This window comes from Falco peregrinus, chromosome 2 (genome assembly GCF_023634155.1).
Source record: "Falco peregrinus isolate bFalPer1 chromosome 2, bFalPer1.pri, whole genome shotgun sequence".
Taxonomy (NCBI): Eukaryota; Metazoa; Chordata; class Aves; order Falconiformes; family Falconidae; genus Falco; species Falco peregrinus.
In genome coordinates, this window is record NC_073722.1 from 118,842,306 (window position 1) to 118,861,345 (window position 19,040).

A 19,040-nucleotide genomic window follows, 5' to 3' on the forward strand; every position below is an offset into this window, starting at 1 on the left:
TCTGTCCTCCTGGCAGTATATTTTAGGTATTTGAAAATTGCTTAGATATAACTTGCTTCTAGTTTCTAGATTAAAATACATCTGTTCTTTAAAAATTTCGTGATAGATCACAGATGTTATTCTACCTTTGTCACTACGTGAGACACTGGCTGGTTCACGTTTAATAAAGCCTCCTACTTTATTCTACCCATAGTGAGAAGCAGAAATCATTGACATTTGAAACAACCTAACTTTTTTTCAGGTCAAAAGCAAGGAGAAGAACTGAACAAAATCAATTTTCCTCTTCTGTCTTCAGCTTTTCCCTAATCCCTGAGGCAACAATGGCAAAAAAGAGCTCAGGGAAGAAGGTGCGAATGTAAACTGCTGCTCGGGGGACTGGGTTGGCCATAAGCACCTCCTGCTTTTTACTGCTCACTGTGCGCAAGACTTCCTCCGCCACCTCCACCGGGTGCACGCCGTATGCCACCTTTCTGAAAAAGACTGTAAATAGAGAGGAGTGAGAGCTACGGAAAGATAGACAAGACAGACAGACACATATGAGGGAATGATGGTGAAAAAGATATGCAGCTCGTGCATCAGTCAAATTAGTTCAATTTCTACACACTTTCAACCCTTTGCCCCTTCCCTTCCCCTCACCAGTATGTCTGTAAGATCTTTTTACAGTTTTGGGACCTTTCATGCTCAGCTTTACCTCCATTCCCCATGCCTGGTGTATTTATTTTCTCACACAATGTTGTATCTTTCCACGTTCCTTCTCTTTTCACCAGGCTCATCTAACCTCTCCAGTCTTTCTTTTCTTTTGCTCCCATAACCTGTTCATCCCTTCTGCCACTTCCATCCTTTCCCCTATGCTCTTTTCTTGTCCCTGGGAAAAGGGTCCATACTGCTATATGAGCCTCATCTACCGTCTTCTGGATGCATCAAACCTCACATTTCCAAATAGATGCCTCCCAGTTGCCAGGTGCTGGTTGGTGATGGTATGAACAGATGAAGGTTGGATTCACAGTACTGACAGAAATATCGAATTCTTCCATTTCAGCTCTAAGACAATCAAAAAATCCTATAGCGGCATGCTTAGAAGCAGCATCTAAAAGAAAGAAAAAAAAAACCAAAACACGTATGCATGTTTGGATATATGAATGCATGGATATAGATATATATGACAGAGCTCCACAACATATGAATGTTTGGAAAACTGAGCATGGAATGATTAGCCAAACAGCAAAAGATCAGTGTATTATTTCACCCAGTGAAATTATCATGTGACATATTTAAAGCAAACAAGTAAATTATTTGTACAGGACAATTATGCATGAGGCATGCAGCCAGTCTCCCCATACATGTCAAAGAGTGTGTGCCTGGATTTTCCAACAGGAAATATTATATCCTGGGTTAAGGAGTAATACTTCTATTACCTCTACAAGTTTATAGATGTCTTTGGTGGATGGACATCTATCACTGAGATGAGTCTCCACACCATCTGTTGCTGCAGTTTGTGACAGATCGATAAAATGCAGTGAAATACATGTTCATTTCTGCAACGCAGGAGTACTAATATTTTGTAAACTAATTAGGCCTTTGCCCTGCACCAGCATTCCAAGATGCTTTTAATATTAAAGTAATTGAATGTTAAGAATTTTTTTAACTGCTTTTAGTGCATTTTATTGAGAATGGTGTTAAAGAAGGATGACAGTATGTGAACCTTGACCAAAAACCAGAACTATGTGTTAAGTGCAGCAGAGCTGCAAAGCACTCGTCCACCTTGTATTTGACTGGATCTCCAGTGAAAATTGACCTGTGCATAATATAATCTAAAAAAAGGCAGGTGGGCTCTAGGAATGGAAAGAAGTTTCGCCATTCATTTGTTTTGACGTTCCTTCTGGCAGCCCCACACCATGCAACATAGATATCGGTAGAGGCATTGTAAAAATTATCTGTTAGCTCTTCTCCTACTCATGATTTCATACAAATACAATATATCTTGACACAATCAGCTGTTTCCTTGATGGAAACCATTCTAGATGTTGCATCAATGTGTTGTTTCTTTTCTGAGCTTTTTTTGTAGTTCTTATACTTCTTTTGAGACGGGGGACCAGAACTGCACACAATGTTCAAGATGTGGGCACTGTATAGATTTATACAAAGGCATAAAGACAGGATTTAATTTTTTTGTCTACTGCTTTCCTTACACTCTCTGTCACTGTATTTTGCTTTCATGGAGCTATAAGTCATAATCCTGAGGTAGGTAACTAACTCAGTAGTTACATGTCAAAAATAGTATTTTAACTATTTCGTCTTGAGTTCCAATTCTTTGAAATTTTTTCACTGAAGTAATATATTAATAGTTTACTGAATTAGGATACAAATTAGCACTTTTAATAACCTCTTATCACTGCCATGGAGTACTCACAATTTCTGCATTAGAATGTACATTCTTGCTATGTATAACTTACAAGCGGCACGGAACGGGATTCCTATTTTTCCTTGAATACTATTAATTAGAACAATGTGCCCAGTTCTTCTTGAGATCATGTTGGGAAGAATGGCTGAAAAAAAAAAAAAAACCAAAACAGAAAGAAAGAGCCACATAAATAAAAGAGCTCAACATATTTAGTGAAAAGAAGTAACAGCTGAAGTTTAGATAGCACAACTTTAGCAATGATTGTCTCGATATTGCAATCAAAAGTATCACAAAATCCAGTAGCTGTAATTGAGTGTCTTCTAGACTTCACTTGGATTGTACATGCAGATTTGAGTGCCACATTATCACATTTAGTTGTCAGCCTGTATACTGGCAAGGGTTTTGAAAAGAATGTCTTTGTAACAAAGGCAGAAAGTACCTAAATAAAGGAGTCACCGTATGCAAAATGCAATAAGCAGACATTTTTAAAAATGTCTCTCTTTCAAACACCTGCTTATGTATTTCTTGATCAATCTATTTCCAAACTCAGGCACTCTCATTCTGATCTTCTTCACCTCAATTTCAGTCCATTAATTTTCACAGAACTGTTTTTTATTGTAGCCAAGAAGGCAAAAATAAGTGCAAATGAAACAGTATAATGCTAAAGATTTGGTTCTCAAGATTTAAATGGCAACAGTAAAACAGAAAAAAAAAATTTACCATACCTTTGGTTAACGTTATAGGTCCAAAATAGTTGGCATCCATTATCTTTTTATCAAGTTCCAATGAAATGCTCTGCACTGCTCCTTTCACCTTCATACTTGCATTGTTGATCAGTATATCCACACAGCCATAGCAATTCAGGATTTCCGTAGCTACATCTTGAGTGCAGTTTATGTCTGAGATATCCAGAAGTACAAGCTTTGGTGCATATGTCTAATAAAGAACAGACTTATTTCAAGAATACCTGTTATATAAAAAATTATTTCTATTTACTTGTCTTGTAAATTAATTTACCTTGCTATCCAAAGAAAGTGCTTTTATCATGCTCACAAAAAAATTGATTTGTTCTTTTAACCCACTCTAGAAAGAAGGTAGTTCAGCAATGGGTATCCATAGACCCTAAAATTCAGATGAAGCAGAACACCATGGGAAGGGTAAACTGGACCAGGTCTACCCTACGTGTAGTCTCTCATGTAATCAGTGGAGACAGATAATAGACACAGAAGGTGACTCTTACCTCTCCAGGTTATGATCCTTCCATGAGCAGCCCTCTGGAAAACTTTGCTGACCACAGAGTCAGCATATATATTGCTCTGACAGATAATTTACATATACCCGGGGGGCAGATGGAGGGTAGGAATGGTTTGTTCCGCTATAGGTTATCCAAACAGAGCCTGCATTTGTGCAGTTTCTGGAAAGATGTAGATTTTATCAGCTATGGGACAGAGGAATGAACTTCGAGTATCTTCTTTCACTGCATTACTATGACGATGTAACGCAGATCCCTTAGTCATACTTAATTTTTTTTCCTAGTTGAGTCTGTGCAGACTAACATGAACACACTACTTCTATGGTTATTTATGCAGATAAATGAAGCTCACTGCAAAAAAAGGGTCAAACATCAAACACAGATTTTGTTGGTCTGGTGAGCAATGGCTGCAGAATTTGTGTGATGCCTTCCAGAACACCTGTGCCCTGAAATGACTCAGCTATCTGTTGGTCACAGAAGGAAAGCTTTCCAGGAGCATCAGACACACCTTTCAAAGAACCAGCAGCAGGGGCAACCTTGCATGTCTATTTGCATGGTTACCCAGTCAGTGGTAATGAAGAAAGGGCACTCTTATTCATATGCTCCCATGCCCTTCTAGATGGGATTTCTCCCAAAACAGTGGAGAAACTCAGAATTAGTTCAATCTTTAGACCCATCTCCCACTCCCTGAGCACTCTGTATCAGAAATGGATAGTTCCTGTGATTAAATGAAGTACTTTGGATCCCTTTCATCCAAATTAACAGGCAAATTCCTCTGCCTAGCATTTCTAGTTGGGAGCCTTGTTCAAAATGCAGAACTGCTCAGTTGTTTTACAGTAACTGCCTTGAATTATCTCAAGGGAGTAGGATTTCTGACTTACATTTTCGGCATCATGCTCTGAAGACCTTCAGAGTTTTCCCCCCACCATGTTGAGTGTGTTACCCGGGTGACCACAATCTTCATTAACGGTGAATCACATTTCATGTACCTTTCTTTACTGGATTTAAAAGCACTTTGTGTACCTGAGCAAGGTGGAGGAAATACTCACCATACTGGGGTCTGCCACGCTAATTAAAGCATCATACAAGGCTTCTAATTTTTCCCATGTCCTGCCACACAACACAAGCCTTGCTCCTCCTGCGTGAAACACCCGAGAACATTCTAGGACAGAAATATGTTCAAAAGAAATAGTAACAATAATAACAATTTGATTTTGTTTGTTTTGTTTGAAATGGGATTCTGGTTTTGCTAATTGTGTTGAATTTATGCTTTAAAATTAATTCATTTTGAAAGCATAATTTATATGAGAAAAAAGGAAGCACTAGATCATGTCTCCTCAAACAAAACTACTGAAATATAACCAGAGAAAATGCATGTTAATATTATCTTCAACTGAAACTGAAGTGTGTCAGGGAAAGGGAGAGATCAGGTGGGATATGGAGGTTGGAATTATTTCATACCTTGTCCTAACAGGCTTGATAAAGTGCATTCCTTGCCAGCATAGTGTGTATGTCTGTCACAAGTGTCTGCTCTGTTCTGCTAAGGAATAATTCCGCAAAAGCATTCCCTTTCCTGATCTATTGTCTGCTTGGGAGTGCAAGGTTTCCAACAAACAGCAAGTCTTCATTGAAAATGCCACAGTCTAGCCAGAAGCTGTGTTTGCCTTACCAGACACTTGCATCTACTGCTCCTCAAGCGATGCCTAGAGCAGGACAGCACATGAACAGTACATGACCCAGCACCTTTAATCTAGCAGCACCATGCAGGTAAGAAATATGAGCCATGAAGACATATATGCCAAGTGGCTGGCTGCCCTGGCAATTAGCTTATATAAATTAGCACATACCCTTTCCTTCTGTCCCCTGAACCCACCATTACACATAGCCAGGCAGCCCAGCTGGAGGGACTGGGGGATGTCAAGGCAAGAGGAGTAACATGGGTGATAGAGGAGGCAGAGACATGAACAGGGACAGAGGGGTGAGCAGGAACTGCTGGAGTCTTTAAGAGCTAAAAAGGAACATGTAAAGAATAAGGTGACACCTGTTTGTACTGATTTGTGGCTACCCTGCAGGGACTGTCCATGTAATAAGATCTCATGGTAGCAGCATGCTAAAAATAACACTCTTAAGTGCTTACAAAACCTCTCATTCTGTTGAATTAAATAAATACAAAGCTCTGGAGTTCCTAAAAGTTTATCAGCAGTTCCTGTGGTGAGACTAAAAAAGTACATTTAAAAATTGCAGGATTAGTTTAAAAATATATTTCTGACCTTCCTGCTTCATCCAGGCAGTTATGGATATATTCAAGGCAATGTATGCCCATTCTATCACCTAGAGGGTGGTTCTCTAGCTGGTTTTGTTCTCTGACACAGAGAAGAAATGAGACAACTCACCCTTGCCCAGTCCTGAGATGGCATCTGTGATCACCACCACCTTGTTTTGCACAGCTGACTTGGACAACAGCCACCTGACTGACTGATAAATATAAATAACTCCACTGATCCCTAAAAGAAGCAATGGTAGAGCAAGTACAGCAAGAACACCCATGTCTGCAGGAAACAAAAGACCATATGAGATTAACAGTAATAATAATAATATGCATTCATTATTTTTCAAACTATTCTTAGCTAAAAAAGCAATGTTTTCATCTATAGAAAACACAGTAATCAGCACGCCAAAGGCTTGAAGCAGTGGGAAGTTTGTTTTCCAATGAATGGCTTAATATTATTATTTAATAAACAGGGTAACATTGTTTGTTTGTCTGTTTTCCTCATTATTGCATGGGCTAACCAGATCTGGATTCCTTTTATTCAAAATTACACCATGTTGTCAAAAACATAATAGAACTTTAGCACAGATATTGCCTTAAGACAAAAAACAGGTTAATATATAACACTGAAATTTTAGTTATGTTGCTATTATATGAAACCAGCTTTTAATCCTAATTTTAGATAAAACACAAAGTAGAATTTTTTTCCGTTCTAAAAGACAGAGAAAATAGAATCACTTACTATGGCTATGAAGACTCCAGCTACAGATAAAGCATTCTTTTGTCTTTTTGTATTACAGATTTAATTGAAGTCCTTCAGCAATATCATAGAGCACTGCATTCGCTGAGGCTGCTTGCCCTGAACGAGAATGGCTATGTATAGGCATGTGACAAGAGATACTTTAAAAGTAAATATAGTATCTACAGTGTGATTCGCATGCCTGACCTATCTAGTCCAACAGGCTGGACAGCCATGTAAAAGTTCTTAGTACAGTATCGATTCAACTGTACAAAGACACAGCTATCTTTCCGTCTTTCCTTCAGCTGCAGCTGTTCATAAGACGGTCTCAATTTCTTCTCATTGGGCTTCAATCAACTTTACACATAAGAACATTTGTATACACTCCGTGACAACAATAGGTCTTCAAAAACAAGCAAAAGATACCATAAAGAAGTTGCCACTTGAAATAATCACTGTTCAGCAACATGACTGATGGATGTCTGCATTGGCAAAACACCTCTGAGCAAGCTGGCTTGGGAACTGGTGCATCACACAGAGCTGCTGCGGGCACCGAGCGCGGGAACACAGAGCAGGCTGGCACCGCGCGTCCCAGTGCCACCACCGTGCTTCCCACTCTTGGTATCTGCCAGGCAGATACACCTCTTTCCCAGCAATTTCAAGAGCGTATCAACTTCAGGTAGGTGATCTAACTTTTATATTTCCTGCGGAGACACGTTACTGGTTAACCTGACAATCAGTTATGGGTTGCCCTTTGGGGTTCTAAGAAACAGTGGTTCATTATGAGTCATTCCTGGTTTGCTGTTCCAAGAAGTTGTATCACAGTCTTAAAAGTCTAAGTGTTGACAACCAGATTCTGTACTCCTGTTCACGCTGTGCAACTGCTCATCTAAATTCTATGTTCTCCAATAAGAGAATACTAAGTCTACAAATGATGGAGGGTCATCGATACTGGAGCATCGTAACAAGGGACAAGGACTTCATGGTTAGGTTGGCAGGAACCTATTAGCTTTCAGTGAGTGGGAAAGGATAGAAGTTAATTATACAAGAGGGCAGAGGAGGTGACTTTTAGACACAGTTTGTAAATGAACTTGCTCTAGAAGCTAACGACAGTGGCAATCAAGGTGTGTATTCTTGCCTATAAATGTTGAAGTTGCCTGCCAAAGGACCCATGATTTAAGATTTTCAAACCACAGATTTGTATAATGTGCCGATATTTGAAAGTTGCGTGCGCTTTTAGGTAAAAAAACCACAGCCCTGGACTGTAGGACGGGGGGGGGAAAGGGCAGGGAGTGGGACAGCGGGGAATAATGGCACAGCGAGCTAGGCAGGGGGATACAGGAATGAACCAGGGAGCAGGACCAGCCAGCCAGCAACAGGACAAAGGCAAATCCACAATGGGTTCGAGGACAGAAAGGGGGGAATCTCAAAAAGGAAGGGACTGGGAGCTGTACAGAAAGAGACAGAGAAAGGGAAGACAGTAACAGGCCACAGGGCAGAGAGGGAAGAATTAAAAAGGAGAGGCAGGGAGCCAGACAGAGAGTGATGGAGAAATGCTGGGAAAAATAGGCAACAGCCTGCAGGGTAGAGAGGGAGCGATTAAAGACCCAGGATGGATGGGGAGCAGGACAGAGGACACAAAAGCAGCAATGGGCCAAGGGCAAAGAGGGATGAATTAAAGCACCGGGACTGGGAGCCATCTACGGGGAGACACCGGGGAGCGAACAGCTACAGACAGACGTGTACAGGGCAGAGAGGGAAAAGGGAGTCCCAGCAGTACTGACCTGAGGCAACGGGAACCTTGCAGCCATTCCTCCTAGAAATGTAATGGGGGTAGAGAATGAAACAAATGGGATTTTTTTTGAAGAAATCCATTCAAATCACCATTGAAAACACGGAACAAAACGCCAAATCCCCGAGGTTTACAGCAACCACAACCCCCCAAACCCTAAACAGTGCCTCTGAACTGTTTCCTTTTCCAGGAAGTTTCCTCAGGAACTGACAAGCGTGCGTGACCACCCAAGTGATCTGTGTTTACCGAGCAGGAAAGCAAACAATACCTTTTCAGTTGGCACATGTATCCAAATATATATCCAAAGAAACTCCGTTAGTGTAACTCGCAAAGAGCTCTGGGATCTTACAACTTTACCTGTCGTGTCCTGGAGAACTGCGGAGCTGTGGGCTCTCAGAAATACCGGGGCACAACTCTTGGCCTGCCTGAAATGGTCAGGATGCTCTAAAATCAGAGCGGTTTCTACTGCTGCCTGCATATCCGAGAGCTGACTACAGCTGCGAGTTTTCTTTTGCATGCTCACAGCTGGGTGCCAAACCAGAACAGCTGCACACACAGCAGAGCGATTGCTCAGCACACCTACACCAACAGAGCTCTCCTAAAGCACACCTGGAGCCATTCATACCCCAAGTCAACATCTGTAGCAGCACCTGGCCACACGCTTTGACACAATGTCATTTTGGGGTCAAACTGACGCACACCAAAAAAGTAGTCAAACCCATCTCCTCCTCTGCCACGTCGGGTATCGCGGCTCCTTCAGTTGAGCAATGACTGTGACATTATTTCCCAAATGCAAAGCCAAACAGAGAAAATATAACCACGGCGTGCTCCTCAAAAGCAACTCTGCACAGGCAACTGTTCATTGTGACCAAGGGACGATGCGGCCACGGCCCTTCACACTTTCGGGATGCCTAGGTGGGACTGAACGGTGCTTGTGAGCAAAGAACATGCCTGCTCGTTCAGACAGGCTGGTTAAGTTTACCACAAAACTCTACTTCAGCATTTGCTAATCCTGTCCAGCTTTGGGTATCCAGGGTATCTGTGGGTGACACACGGACCCCGCGGGTGACACACGGACCCGGCTGTGCACGCTGGCACCCTGCTGCTGAGGGTCCCGCTCTCTGTGCCTGACGCAGCGGGCGGCTGAAGCTTCCCGTGCCGCCCCCCCCCCCAGGTGGCCGCCGGGCAGGAGACCCCCCCGCCCCCGCTCGCCTCCCCCGCGCTCCCGGCACTCCCCCGCCCCCGCCGCCACGGCCCGCCCCCGGCGCGCCGCCATGCTGCTCCTGCAGCGCGCACCGCGCACGGACGGCGCGTTCGGACGGCGGCGGGGGCGGCTCCGCACCGGGAGGCAGCAGCGGGCGCCGCGGCACCGCCCCGCAGGATGCGCGGGGTGGCGGTGCCGTTAACAACGGCCGGCAGCGCGGAGCGGGGAGGCCCGGGCTGCAGTACCCACCTGTGCCCGCTGGGCGGCAGCAGCGCCCCACCGGCCCGGTGCCGAGCGCCGACGGGGCGAGCCCCGGCCGGCACCAGCGCGGGTCGCGCCGCCCGCACACCGGAGCTGCCGCGGCGGGGGTCGCGTTGCTCTGCCCGTCTCCCCCCCGCAGCCCAGGCACCATGACCCGTTGCCTGCGGACCAGAAAGCACCCACGTGGCTCAAGCGTTTCAATCCTTCGCATCTGACGGCTTTAACAGTCGGGTGGTTGGTTGTGTCCGTGCCCCCGCCCCATTACCGAGGGAGAAGCAGCAGCACAAGGAACTTTCGGCGCAAGGGTTCTTCCCTACGGATAAGCCCCGGTGATTGCTGCTGTTAAAGGAGAAATTCACACAGCCGTGGGCACCACTAGGTTTGCTTTAGTCACAACTCGGAGCTGGGCCACCACCCCGGTGAGTGGCAGAGAACCACGGCATACAGCACAGCTCAGACACCAAATCATTAGTCAACGTCCAAAGTTTTTAGGAATCTTCCATCATCTGACTCTGTCCCAGTGGATTAATCTATCCAGCTCCAGTCTCTGCCTCAGATCTCCTCCTCGGATCGTGATCTTCTTTCCACCTGCTTTAACTCACACACTCCTTCAAGCACACTTAGTCTTTGAGCAAGCAATTCCTATTCACATATACTAATTTTTTTAAAACACCTGTGTTTCTGAGAGCGCCTGCGTACACAAAATGATCACCTATTGTTTCTCTATTCTCCCGCTTGTTAACTTGACTGAGGTTTAAAACAGCCTTGGATTAGGGCTATACAAGGGTCAAGGCCTGGTTCTGCCATTTAGCAGCTTCAGCACTTTGAAATTTCTTAATTAATCACATTTTCTATAACAATTCTCTCCTTTTGTTTTATCATTGTGTACCTGCAACAGTTTAATAGCTAAGATATTACCAAGTTCTTTCTTGTAATTTTGCTAAGATAGTCACACACGTTACACAACATTGCATTAATATAATCACAGACAACTATAAAAATCACCACAGTTATTATAATGATCGCTTTCTTTAACCACACTGATAGCTTAGGGAACCAAGACATTAATTCCTTGATAAATATGCATGTTTTCTCAGATCTGAGAAAGAATTTTGCAAATACAATAAATATGGGGTTACCTGTTCATCTCCATCCAACAAACTTGTCTTTGCTGGGACGTTAAGTTTTTTGCTCTGTACGAGTGCAAGAGTGGGCAGTTAATTTCCTCAGCACAGAAAGCAGGTAGCAGAACATTTGTGCTGTCCTTCACATGGCTATCAGCACAGCGCCAGACCAACAGAGAATTCCTACCTGACACCTTCTCCAGGGCACCTATGCCTGGGTGGTTTCGTGGAGCATTTGGACTCTGTATGAGTGCAAGAGTGAGCAGTTAATTTCCTCAGCACAGAAAGCAGGTAGCAGAACATTTCTGATGTCCCTCACATAGCTACCAGGGCAGGACGAGACCCAGCAAGAGAATTCCTCCCTGGCATCTTCTCTGGTCGAGCTGTGGCTGGACATTTCCAACATGCATTTGGCCTCTGAATCAGTGCGAAAGCTGAGAACCCTGAGAAAATATAATGACCGCTTTCGTGGCCCAGAAAGGCGGTAGCCCAACTTCTGTGATGGCTCTCGCATCGCTACTAGGGCAGGATAACAACAAAAGAAAATTCGTTCCTGGCTCCTTCTCCTGAGGAGCAGTGGTGGATGGTTCGAACATGCATTTTGGCTCTGTAGCAGGGCGAAAATCCAAGAACCATGAGCAAACGTCGTTACCCTTTTATTGCTTCAGAAAGCCAGTAGCCCAACTTCTGTGATGTCCTTCACATAACTACCAGGGCAGGGTGAGAACCACCAAGAGAATCCCTTCATGGCACCTTCTCCAGGGGAGCTGTGCCTGGGTGGTTCCATGGAGCAGTTGAGTCTGTATGAGTGCAGAAGTGAGCACTTAAATTTCTCACCACAGAGAGAAGATAGCAGTGCTTTTGTGGTGTCACTCACATTGCTAGCAGGGCAGCGTGAGGAGGACAAAGAGAATTTGTAGAAGAATGGCTGCAGAAGCATGGCCTTAGAATCTCTGGAGATCTGCACAATCCAGGCCTGGTATTAGAATAGGCCTGTAATCAGAATTGTCCTGAAGTCGCTGTGCTGAAGTTAACAGGAAAGGCAGCCTTGAGCTATTCTTGAATCCTGAGACCAAGCAATTATGTTGTGCCAACAGGCCGTGGCTGTAACAAGCTACAGCTGCTGGGAAAGCAGGTGCAGGGCCAAGAAAGACAGGGAGCGGTATGGGAAAAGAGGGAGTAACAAACTACAAGGCTGAAGCACAGCAACACAATTAGCTACATGGATAGAATGCTTATTTTAGTCATGATAATTAGGGGTGTGAGAACCGCGCGTGTTTAGAGACTACTAACCAATTATATTTCTGCTTTACGAATATGCACGTGTATGGGTTCTATGTAAGTAGTGTTAGAAACTAATGAAGTTGAGCAAGGTGCATAACTCATATTGAGTGTCTTCTTGACTCCGGCGAACCCTTCTTCCAACAATTGGCTCCCAAACGACGGGAAAGCTGGTAATTGCTGGAAAAACTCTGCCTTTGTGTCGCGACGGTGGGCTTTGCAAAGTTGGGAGTCGCTGTGAAGAGTTTGAGCAGGAAGACGTCCGTAGGAGTAAAGGCGTCTGAATCCGGCATTGACGTCGTGCGCGAACCTGCACCGGTAAGACCGTTTTTCCCTCGATGATGGAAAGGGAAGCGGCACTCACGCTATTAACTGATATTCTTGCTGAGCGAGAGGCTAGCGTGAGCACTAAGAAGCTCCATGAGCTCTGTAGGTGGGCGGCTGAAAACGGACACTTAAAAGACCCGCGATTGCTGTTTAGTGTGACTGAGCGGCGAGAGGCCGGGGATTCCCTTTGCGATGCGATCCTTAGCGGCAGCAAGTCGGCCAAGGACTTGGGGACTGCCTGCCAGGAGGTCATAAACCATTTACGATCCCTGGTTGCGGAGAAAAAAATGGCTATGGCTGCCTCAGACCTCCTCGGTCGGGAAACCGAGTCGCAGTCTACCCGATTATTTGGTCTCGGCGCTCCGTCTGCAAAAGGCTTAATTGTGCCCATTAAAAAATCTGCGGCAGAGCTGTTACACCCGCCGGAGGGTGCTGCCGCAACGGGTGCTCCGCGCCGCCCTGACGGCTACCGAGAGCCGCCCCCCCGTTAGATGAGGACGAGGGTACTACGGCGGGTCCGAGTGCGCCTCTGAATGAGAACGCGGAGTCTGATAAAGAAAATGAACCCACCCCAGCTGCACCTGCCCCGATCCCCCGTCCCCGAACCAAACCCTCCGACCGGACCCTAAACCGCTTGCGGCAGCAATGGAACGAATGCCATCTGCCTACTGCCGGCCGTGACGTTCAGACCCTGACCCAGGAAGGTGTTATCCTCCACCCTGCTCCCCAAAGCCGTTGGTCTGGGGTCGTAAGAGACGCTGTATTGGAGGGAGAGTGGGAAGCTGCTTCTGCTGTTGCTTGTCCGGTGCGGACTGCTGCTTTACCTGCTGGTTCAGCAGCCGCTGTGTGGAAACCTTTTGACTGGAAGTTCATGCAGCAGCTGCGACAAGCCGTTACACGATATGGATTACAATCTGAACCAGTCAAACACTTGTTGACTTATTTGTTTGACTCTGAAATCACGACACCCAGTGACTGTACTTCGCTAGCCAGATTGCTTCTTACACCAGCGCGGTTCCCCGCGCCCCGCCAGCGTGCCGTGCCGTGCCGTGCCGTGCCCCGCAGCTCCCCCCGCTCGCCCGCTCACCCACCGCCACGGATCCTCCCAGCTGCTGGCGAAAAGCGGAGTCCAGAGTTCGGTGTGGAGCTGCAGATCGCCCCCCCGCCGGTGGTAAGACCGCGTAGAGTAAATCGCGGCAGGACTCTGCGCTAGATTCCTCTCTGTGAGGGGGGGGGGGGGGGGGCACCACGGAAGGCCACTACGAGTAAATCGCGGCAGGGCTTCTCCGCGCTGATATCCTTTCTGTGAAAGGGGAGAGCTCTGAGAAGCCCGCGATGGAATTAGACGCGGCAATTAAACCGTTAACTGGCATCCTCCTTGGGAGAGGGGAGGGCGTTAAAGAGACAGAAGTGGAGACCTTAGTTCGCTGGGCACGAAAAAAGGATAAGATCCCCGAGCCCGCGTTATTGTTTAGTATTGCAGAATGGAGAGCAGTGGGAAATTGCCTCTGGGGTGGCGGTCGATAGTTAACACTCTGGAAATTATGAAAGCGGAAAAAAAAAAAAAAAAAAAAAAAAAAAGTAGTGGCGGCAGCCATAGAAGCTTGGGGAGAGACGTGTGGAAAAGCCGGTGGAGCAGAAGGGTAATTCACCTAAGCCTTCTCTCTTGGTTACACTTTTCAGAGTTGGGCATACTCGTCCTATGAAGGGCATGTCCGCCCCTGCGTGTTCGACAGTGCCGGAGCTTTTAGATAAGACAGCAGACAACCCAAAAGTTCCTCCTCATCCTGAAACATCATCGGATGGGTTTGAGGAAGAAGGCGGGGAGAAACCTTGTGATAACAATACAGAGAAATCCTTACAGGAGGTAATAGATACATTAAGAAACCTGGAAAAGCGAGTTAAAATGAACCTGCCTACTACTTCAATACCTGTAATTCCTCCAGTTAGCCCAACTATCCCACCGATGCTGCACTCGAGAAAAGATCCAATTCTACAGTGTTGGTCTGGTGTTACTCGTGATGCTATTTTGGAGGGAGAATGGCAGGTGACCAGCTTGTTAGCTTGTCCAGTACTAATTAATAATCTTGATGCACATAACTGGGACATGATTTGTGGAAGATTAATGATCAGATTTTAGCAACGGGAGTGTTGCAACCTGCTCTTCCACCTTTTATGATGATCCCACAGATTTGGCAAATTGTTGTGATAGACTTGAAAGACTGTTCTGTCTTTTTCACGATTCCCTTACACCCTGATGACACACAAAGAGACTCACTAACGATCATTTGCAACCGTTCCGATCCTGGTTGCATGGGACCGAAGCCAACAGTCCTCAAACTTGTTCACCAGAACAGCGGGCTGCCCTGAAAGTTGTATCCCGCAAGATTCAGACTGGCTGGTGTGGTCACCGAATGGCAAATCATCCGTTATCTTTTTTGGTTTGTAATGTTGCCACTTCACCTTTTGCCCTTATTTTGCAATGGCAAAAGAAAAAGGGGGAAAATATGGCGATCATTTTAGAGTGGTTGTTTTTGCCATTGCAGCCCAGACATCGTATTTTAAGTCGCCCTGAAGCAGTAGCGGCCTTGGTGAGAAAAGGAAGAGACAGGATTGTTGAAACTGATGGGACTGAACCAGCAGATATCAGTATTCCATTCCGTGGTGATGATTATGAATGGCTTCTGAGACATTCAACAGCCATACAGGAAGCCTTGATAGGTTATACAGGTGTTGTACACAACAACCGGCCAAAAGGACCTCTCTGGAAGATGTTAGAACATTATCAGTGGATTGCGAGACCGTTACGCTCAAAAAGACCAGCTGAAGGGCCAACGGTGTTTACAGATGCAGGACGAAAGATGAAGAAGGCTGTGCGTGTTTGGCAATCCGATAATCAGTGGCAGAAACAAGTGATCACCGCTGAACCAGGGGACAACCTTCAAACCTTAGAACTGAAAGCAGCTGTTGAAAGGGCAAACCGTACCCGGAAGGATTATCTTCAGAGACAGAAAGTATCGCAGGACACAGACGTAACTAAACGGTTGACTAAGGTGTTGTTTACCTTAAACTATCTCTCCCTTACGGAGGATAGAGAGGGACCACCTGTTGTTATACATCACCAAACGGCGCGAGGGAACCAAACAACTACAGTTCCTGGTTTGAATGTTCTGTATAAAAATATGGCTTCAGGTGTATGGGAAGGACCTAATCCAGTGTTATTTATCGGTAGAGGTTATTTTTGTATCTCCACAGATAAAGGACCTATATGGGTCCCTAGCAAGTTTGTGCGACCTGTATGTCAAGATCAGAAGACAGAAGAGAAGACTCAGAGCGAGCAGACGGAATAAACTGTCTATGTTGTAAGGGATGTAACCCGTGGGTATTGTGCCGATGTACGCTATGTGGGGTAAAACGGTTCTGTAAGCCAAAGCTTAAATGTAAATGGTGTAAAGAGTGTATGTGTTTGATTAGTAACTGGGCATGAAACAAGAGAAAGCATACGACTAGTGTAATACCATGCTGACTGGAGACAGTATACATCATCAGAATCTGTGAAAGCACAGATTTGTGGGGTGGAATGAAAAGAAAAAAAAAGAAAGAAAAAAAAAAAGGTGGAAATTGCAGGACTAAACATGTTTAACTGGTGGACTTGGTTTACGGTCTTGATGAATTTTTTACCCATTGGCCAAAGTATTTTTGACATCTTGCCTAGAACAAACATATGGGTGACATGGGAAAATATCACGGGGGTAACAGACTTTTGTTTGAGTTTGCAGCAAGCAGACAACCCCTTTAGAACTTGTTTAATTGGTATTCCCCTGCAAGAGAATGAAACAAATTTTGATGGTTTTTTGAAATGTTAAAACAGTGGATCTGACTTCCAATCAGAATGGTACATGTATGAGTCCGAAAGGGCAATTTGTTTGGCCTTCTATGCGTAATGCAGCATGGCAGAAAACGGTTATTGAGAATTTGAATCGACCGTATCATTTGCCATTGCAGGAGTTAAACCTATAAGGTAGCATTACGCCCATTAAATACGTTAACGTGACTGCAACGGGAATGCCAGAATGCGAGGACACGGTAGCACCACTTCAACCTCTAAATGACACTGGAGTAATTTGGTTTGGTGAACCGTGGCGATTGTGGCTAGCAGGTCAAGGTGAATGGGAGTTTGATACAAGGCTTCAAAATTTAACCGGTTCACCTAATTGGGGTGAACTGAAAGCTGGAGGCTTACATGTAAATGTATCAGGGGGCTATCAGTTGCCACCGGGAGTCTTTTTGGTATGTGGAGATAGAGCATGGCCAGGGATTCCTTTGAATCCTGTCGGTGGACCATGTTATTTAGGGCGTTTAACTTTGTTTGCTCGGCGGATGAAAGACTTCTTGACTCCACAATTTCATAGATCACGGAGGGCACTGCGCACCTTGATGAAACATGTAATGACCGAGTCGATCTGCAGCCTGTAACAACAAATGTCTTAGCCTCCATATTTATGCCAGAAGCAATGACTGCATTAGACGCTAAGAACAGATGAAGGTTAGCGTGCTGGGGAGAGAAGCAATTTAATCATACATCACAGATTTTAAGTTCGTTATCGCTTGACGTAGATAGTGTTAGGCATGCTACATTACAAAATAGAGCTGCAGTAGATTTTTTGTTATTAGCACATGGACACGGTTGTGAGGATTTTGAAGGGATGTGTCATGTGAACCTTCCCGATCATTGCATATCTATCCACAAGAAGTTGTCACAGCTGCAGGGAAACATGAAGCATATTCTTGTTGATGATAATCCCTTTGATGAATGGTTGAGAGGATTGGGCGTAACAGGTTGGTTAAAGACGTTATTGATGGAAGGAATACGCTTTGTTATAATCATTCTTGTAAGGCTTTTAGTTTTCAGCTGTGTTTTTTCTTGTTTAAAGAGAGTAGTTTTTAACATAACCAATCAGGCCTGGCTTGTGCAAAGGAAAAAGGGGGAATTGTAGAAGAATGGCTGCAGAAGCATGGCCTTAGAATCTCTGGAGATCTGCACAATCCAGGCCTGGTATTAGAATAGGCCTGTAATCAGAATTGTCCTGAAGTCGCTGTGCTGAAGTTAACAGGAAAGGCAGCCTTGAGCTATTCTTGAATCCTGAGACCAAGCAATTATGTTGTGCCAACAGGCCGTGGCTGTAACAAGCTACAGCTGCTGGGAAAGCAGGTGCAGGGCCAAGAAAGACAGGGAGCGGTATGGGAAAAGAGGGAGTAACAAACTACAAGGCTGAAGCACAGCAACACAATTAGCTACATGGATAGAATGCTTATTTTAGTCATGATAATTAGGGGTGTGAGAACCGCGCGTGTTTAGAGACTACTAACCAATTATATTTCTGCTTTACGAATATGCACGTGTATGGGTTCTATGTAAGTAGTGTTAGAAACTAATGAAGTTGAGCAAGATGCATAACTCATATTGAGCGTCTTCTTGACTCCGGCGAACCCTTCTTCCAATGAGAATTCCTTCCTGGCACCTTCTCCAGGGGAGCAGTGCTGCACTTCCCCAAGGTGAGTTTTTTGGGCTCTGTTGGAATGCAAAAGTAAGCAGTGAATTTTCTCACCCCAGAAAGCAGGTAGCAGAACTTTTGTGCTGTCCTCCACATGGCTACCAGGACAGGGTGAGAACCACCAAGAGAATTCTTTTCTGGCACCTTCTCTGGTGGGGCTGTGGCTGGGTGGTTCCATGGAGCATGTGGGCTCTGTACGAGTACAAAACTTGGCAGTTACTTTTCTCACCCCAGAAAGCAGGTAGCAGAACTTTCATGATGTCCCCTCAATGGGCTACCAGGGCAAAGGGAGAACCACCAAGAGAATTCCTTCCCAGCACTGTTAGTGTGGAAACAGTCCTGGACTTTCCCAACATGCCAACCGGGCACTTGAAGAGTGGAAAAGAGAGATGATACATTCTTGGCCCAGGAAACAGGGAACTCAAGGTTTTCTTTTGTTAGCAGCAGGCTACTAGGGGACTGTGAGACCCAGTGAGAGAATGACTTCCAGTTTCATTTTCAGGGGGAGCTGTGGCTAGATGAAACATACTACAAGCACTTGGAAGAAGCCTCGTGTTTGCTAGCCCTTCTTCTTGCGGCGGACTTCAGCCCTATGGGATGTCCACTGGCAATACAACACAGCAGGGGTGAAACAGCCTAGGAGGTTCCTGGAGCGTGTGCAAGAGACCTTCCTGACACAGCTGGTCAGCGAACCAACCAGGGGAGATGCCCCACTGGACCTGTTGTTTACAAACAGGGAAAAACCAGTGAGTGATGTGGTGGTCGGAAGAATGTCTTGGGCATAGTGATCATGAGATGATAATTTTTGAGTCTCAGAGGTGTAAGGAGGGCAGTC

General features: G+C 45.3%; 1 protein-coding gene across 1 annotated transcript; it reads right to left on the minus strand.

The window, feature by feature from the left end:
* Positions 1-271: 271 nt before the first annotated feature.
* Positions 272-6,387, minus strand: DHRS7C (dehydrogenase/reductase 7C). The gene is made up of 6 exons (XM_005243603.3): positions 6,047-6,387; positions 4,703-4,815; positions 3,127-3,337; positions 2,454-2,546; positions 932-1,087; positions 272-480 (listed from the first exon to the last, which is right to left on the minus strand). The coding sequence occupies exons 1-6, from the start codon at positions 6,198-6,200 to the stop codon at positions 272-274; spliced, it is 936 nt and encodes a 311-aa protein (XP_005243660.3). The 5' UTR covers positions 6,201-6,387.
* Positions 6,388-19,040: the final 12,653 nt, after the last annotated feature.